Source organism: Notothenia coriiceps, unplaced genomic scaffold (assembly GCF_000735185.1).
Source record: "Notothenia coriiceps isolate Sejong01 unplaced genomic scaffold, NC01 NC01_scaffold00018996, whole genome shotgun sequence".
Classification (NCBI taxonomy): Eukaryota; Metazoa; Chordata; class Actinopteri; order Perciformes; family Nototheniidae; genus Notothenia; species Notothenia coriiceps.
This window is the reverse complement of record NW_011351697.1, coordinates 75,151-81,150: the sequence shown is the minus strand read 5'-3', so window position 1 is coordinate 81,150 and position 6,000 is coordinate 75,151. Positions and strand designations below refer to the sequence as shown.

At 39.8% G+C, this 6,000-nt stretch overlaps 1 protein-coding gene across 2 annotated transcripts in view; it reads left to right on the top strand.

Moving 5' to 3' along the window:
• Positions 1 to 260: 260 nt before the first annotated feature.
• rnf19b (ring finger protein 19B) overlaps positions 261 to 6,000 on the top strand; it is a 28,574-nt gene continuing 22,834 nt past the window's right edge. For both annotated transcript variants that reach the window (XM_010777994.1, XM_010777993.1), the window contains exon 1: positions 261 to 1,508. In XM_010777994.1, coding sequence (XP_010776296.1) covers positions 853 to 1,508 — 656 coding nt within the window. In that variant the 5' untranslated portion in view covers positions 261 to 852. The remainder of the gene's footprint in view (positions 1,509 to 6,000) is intronic.

Sequence of the window (6,000 nt, the reverse complement as noted above, 5' to 3'; positions counted from 1 at the left end):
TGCTTCTCATTTGAATTGAACCTTTTTAATTAAGGTTATTTAACACATACAGTGTAGCATTAGCTTGTGTGTATCTGTGTGTGTGTATTTAAATGCTTCAGCCCAGACGGGTTATCAGTTCACGGTCACAATAGTTAATGATCAAATTGAAACCCAGGAAGAGCAAAGCTGAGACAAAAAGAGAGGGAGGGAGCGAGGTGTGTGTCATACTGAGCATGCTCTTTGTGCTAACTTCCTGCTCTCCTCTTCCTGACAGAAAACAGCATTCAGAGAGAGACCGGCGTTCAACAAGAACAGAGGAAGACGAGCTGAGTAGAGGCTCAGTTGAGGAGAATTCAATCCATTCTGAGGATAAATCATAACATTCAGACTGACCTGTGGATGATTCCGTTTTTCATTCTTTTTTTACCCTGTATATTTTTTAAGGTGAGTCATTAATCGGAACAGACATGAACATTTTGATAATCGCAGTAATGTGTCACCTCGACGTCTGCCTGGGAGATGAAAGAATTGCAACTTCTTTGAGAACCTTTCCTGTTTAAGAGAAACATTGGGAACTTAAGGGGATTTATTTTTCACATTGAACTTTCATTTTCAGTTTTTACGTCACTGTTATTTTACTCTTTACGGGAAACGTTTTCTTTTCTCATAAAAGGAAGAAAAGGAGGTGACTGGCCAAGTTTCTCTAAGAGGAACTCAGATATAATTTGCATTCCAGTTTGGTTCTCACAGGGGACAAGTCCTCCCTTGTGTGTGTGACTGAGTGTGTTTTTGTGAAGCTAAGTGTCCCTCTACAAGACATTAAAGTGTCTCGGGGGGCAATATCCGGGCCTGTGTGTCTCTTCTGGGATCATGGGATCAGAAAAGGACTCCGAGTTACCTCACTCCTTGGTGAGCGGCATCCCTAACCCTAAGTGCCGTGCGGCTGGCAAACGCCACAGCCGCATCTCCTTCCACAGCCTCTTCCGAAGCAAACGGGGTGCCAGGGGCCCCAAAGGAGCAGCAGCCACCCCTTTATCCCATCTCCACCAACATCACCACACACAACAACCGCTTCCCCCTTCTGCCTTGAGCTCAGCACCCCCTGCAGCCTCTGCTACTCCCACAACAACCACCGCCACCACGACCCCCCAGGACGCTGCCTCCGGCACGGCCTCAGAGCCACTCTCCTCCAGCCAGCCGTCCCTGTATGGAGCCCCTTCCTCTGGGGATGCCAGCCTCCTGGAGTGCCCCCTGTGCCTGGTGCTCCAGCCCCCTGAGCAGCTGCCTGAGCTGCTGGGCTGCAGCCACCGCTCCTGCCTCTGTTGCCTGCGCCAGTACCTCCGCATTGAGATCACAGAGAGCAGAGTCCAGCTCAGCTGCCCTGAATGTGCCGAGAGACTGTCTCCGCGGCAGGTGGCGGACATCTTGGACGACGCGGCCCTGCTGGAGAAGTATGAGGAGTTCTTGCTGCGGAGGTGCCTGGCCTCTGACCCGGACTGCCGATGGTGCCCGGCGCCTGACTGCGGGTAAGAAACACTCCATCATGTCCTCTCTGCTGAAATCTTTCTAAAATCATATTGGTATTCCCCAAAGATGTTTCCTTATTGCAAAAACCACCTAACCAAGAGATTACCCAAATTAGGGAACCTTTCCTGAATATGAAAAGACCAAAAATGAAGCAGCTTTGAAGTTATGGCAATTACAAAGAAGACTGATAAAACCATCAATACAAAAATAAAATATTGAGAAACAAATTTAAACCACCTGATAACGTTTTAAATGTTCCGCACCATGTACTATAAGGTATCCATCTATTAACTAGTGCCAAGAAGATTCAATTGAAATTGGATGCAATGTGCTGCATCTGGGTTTGAAGAGGCCTACAGTAGGCATCGGGCATCACTGCGCTTATTTCAGTTTATGATATTTAACAAACAGCTGCAAGGCTACATGTTTTTGTTTCTGGATTGCAACATATATTTTTTTGTAATGAAACTTCAGTAGACCTTAAGGTTGACATCAAAGTGTGAAAATGGACTGTTACAACCTCTCAAAGTCCAGGTTGACATATTAAAATTGCTTGTTTTCAATCGTCCGAAAGCCAAAAAAAGAAATTCAAGTAGCAATAAACAGAGAAAAGCAGCAATTGTTTTAACATTTAAGACGCTGAAACCAAGGAATGTTTGATATTGGATACTTTACCAATTTATTTTCGATAATTCGACTGAAAGATTAATCAATTTATATCTTCATCAGTAGTTTATTGGACTGTGTGGAAAGTGTGTCTTGTTTCTCTGCTTAGTTGGTTTCCATCTTCCAGTTTTTATAATATTATCAAGAGATCTGATCAGAGATTAGGCTTTAGAACATTTAACTTTCATGTACTCAAAAGTTTGTTCCTGAACGGAAATGAACTCTGTCTCCCTGAAAGGAAATCCCCTTGTAAGATAAATAAAAACAAATATGCAACCACAAGAAACAGAAAATAAACTAGAACGAGTGAGAAAGCCGTAAGCGTTTAGTCACCTGGGACAGGATATGTTTTATAAATGAGAAATAATGTCTTGTCATTTAGTTTTAACAGCTTTAACATCTTGTTTTTGACTTCCTCATTCTTTCAGATGAGGGTTATTGCTAAAGAGTCATGATACATTTCTATATTTTTCTGTCTGGATTAGCAGTAGCTAGCTCTGTTAGAAAAAGAGAAAGAGGGGATGAGGAAGTAGAATGTGAAATGTCAGAGGGCTGTGGGAGGAGGGGAGATTCAGAAGGTTTTGGAGGTAGAGAAGCTCTCTTTGGTTTCTGGAACAAATTGGAGGCGTTTGTTTCATCACAGAAAGCAAGAGTGATTCATAGTGTTTGTGTTACTGTGTGTGGGAAGGTGGAACGCAGATATTGGCTGCTCTTGTTCTGCTGTGGTTTTGTACAGTAATACAGGTATTGTCGCAGGGGGAGGCCAAAGCGTCCGTGTGGTATCTTTGAATAAATCTGTCTGTATGTAGCTTCATGTCTCGGATTTTCGGTTTGTATCTCCATGACCGGGTGACATACGCCTACATCAAAAGGTTTTATATTTCATCTTCTTTCTACAGTTCAAGTATAATAGTCTAGAATGTTCAATTAGTTTTCATTCCATTCATTTCTTTATTTTTGGCAACATTTTAGTTTGTTTGATTTAGTTTTTAGAGATAATTTGCTAGTTTAAGTTAAGTAGATTTTTTTCAAAAAAGTTTTGTATTGTTCTTGTTCAGTATAATGTCTCGTAAGTATGATGCTACAGATAAAAAAATATACTCACATGGTTCGAGAACTGCGTAGAAATGGCCATCAATTTGAGTCTTTTACTACGACTCCAGTTGGTTTCAGATCAAAATCAGATCTATTCTGAATAACTTTGATGAATAGCATTTGATCTACTACGATCATTTAAGACATTATTGTTAATAGGGAATGATTGTAAAGCATAGCGGCAGAGCTCCATCTCCTGGAATGACAGGTCTTTTCACTTTCTGTGTCTCAATGTCACGAGAGTTCATGCTGGTTCCCTTTTTTGCTAGTGATTATCATTTTAGAAAAAAAAAAAATCTTTTTTAAATAATTACGATTTTTCCTTTACTTTACCAATTGTATTTATTATATGGCAATACTTTTCACAGCTTAATCTCATTTTATTTTATGTTGATAAAAAATACACTCAGGAACATTCAACATGTCTGTATGCTGTAAAGCTAGCTTTCTTTCCTGAAATTGAAATCAAAATAGTTTATTCTCACTGAGGGAATGGATTTTCTCAGAAACTGTCATGACAACTAGCCTTTTAGATTAAGAGATATATTGGTATATCTTAAATAGTAAGGGTTCATCTTTTGAGAATCATTAAGCGTGACTATGGTCATTTTTACAGCAGGAACAACAAATGAACTAGTAGAAACTTGAGTTCATAGGATGAATACACATGTTCTCTGGATTCAACACAGGGCCCTGCTACAGCCTCACTCAGTGTGGCAAACCAGTAGCATAAAGTTGCTAATGTTAGCATCAAACTTTATTAAATCACATTATTGAGTTAAGTCAATAAATGTATAACTTTTCTACTTGAGTTTAAACAATGTAGCTCTGTCTATCTCTATTTTCATTGTCTGCTGATTTGCTTCTAAAGTTAACTGTGACCTTCACTTTGCCAGACGATGAGGCTTGTGCAGTGTCGTAGAATGCTGTTGCTGAGGTACTGCATTGTTGCTATGAGACAGGAAGTACTTATTTTTCGGGCTTAGCGATGTATGTGTATGAAACTTGGCACACACGTTAACAATGATGAACCTCGCTGTACCTGACACCTAGATGTTAGATATTAAACAGGCTTGGTGTCACGTACAGCGGGGGTTCTGCTTCATTAAGGTTTTTGGGGGTTCTATAGAACAACCTTGCCACACCAAAAATCAACAACCATATCAGTTAACTAAGTTCATCAATGTTAACGTGTGTGCCAAGTTTTGTGTGTGTGTGTGTGTGTGTGTGTGTGTGTGTGTGTGTGTGTGTGTGTGTGTGTGTGTGTGTGTGTGTGTGTGTGTGTGTGTGTGTGTGTTTTTTATGCGCACATAATCAGAACAAATCAGGTTATTGATACGGATCAGGTCATGACGATGGTGATTCAATGCTGCGGCCAAAGGGATCCTGGAAACCCCCCAACGTCTGAAGGTGTGCGAAGGCCCGATCATCTCTGCTTGCAGCTTTAATTGAAATATATATATTTTTTAAAGATGTTATTGCAACAGGCCCAAGCTTATGTAGACGGAGATAAGCAATCAGCGCGGAGATGATCATCTGGTTAAAAAAGTGTGTGTTTGCTTCAGCAGTATCATTGTATTAGAGGTTGACTGCTGACCTACATATTTACCGCTACGATGCTCCATCTCATGCCAGCGGTGACTCAACACCTCTTTAAACCAAGTTAAGCAAATCCAGATTATTCACCACAAACAGCCCCAGCTGGAGACAGAGACACAGCTCTGTAAACACACACACTAACACACAAATACACACACAAAAAACCCCACCTGCCAGCTCCAGTTCCAGACTGTCGGTCACTCGAGGTTGCTTTCACAGAAAAAGCGTAATAAGTGTGAATATTGTCAATACAACTGTTAATGTAGTGTTTTAAGCTGAGAATAAGTGTGTTTGTGTGTGTGTGTGTGTGTGTGTGTGTGTGTGTGTGTGGGGGGGGGGTGTGTAGGTGTGTTGGCCACCTGTTATGTAAATCTGAGCTGTTTTTTTGTATCTTGTAATAAATACAGTAGAATATTTATACAAGTGTTTATGACGTTTCATACTTCTCGCAGCTGTTCTTCATATTATGAAATAGTTAAAAAACATTATTAATCTCACCAGTTTGGCTTCTTGACAAGGAAAAAGAAAGTCTAGTAGACATTTCTCAGCAGCTGATAAGTGATTGTTGCTAAAAGAGCTAAAAGCAGAGTGATTATAGTACCATTAGGATTCATGAAACATGACTCTAAATGTATGCTAATATATCTTCATGTCTGCTGGATATGTAAATAAGCCACTGCTGTATATAATAGTATAAGTGATTAATGTTGGGTTGTCAGTTTTTTCTTCTGCAATGAAATCTATGTATGCTTCTTTAACAGTAAGTTCTTGTCAACAAAACATTATAAAATTCGCAAAAAAATACTTAGATACTTCAAATACTTTCTTAAAGCTACTGACTGCTTTTCTTTTCTTCAGACATCAAGAAACATGTCTTAATGATTGTTGAAGCCTAACTTTAAAAGCATGGCTCATTTAGTCAAATCAATCCACATAAAAAGACAACTAGCACAAGATGCTACATCTTTTGCGAAAACAAACACTAAATAAATTCAACCATATTTTATGAAAGCTCAAACTTTTAATTTGCTCTTTTCTAATTGCTAAGTCTACGTTTGACTTGAGTTATTGGCAAATATATATGTTTATAAATGTTAGAAGTTGAGTAAGTGAATATATTGATCAAACACA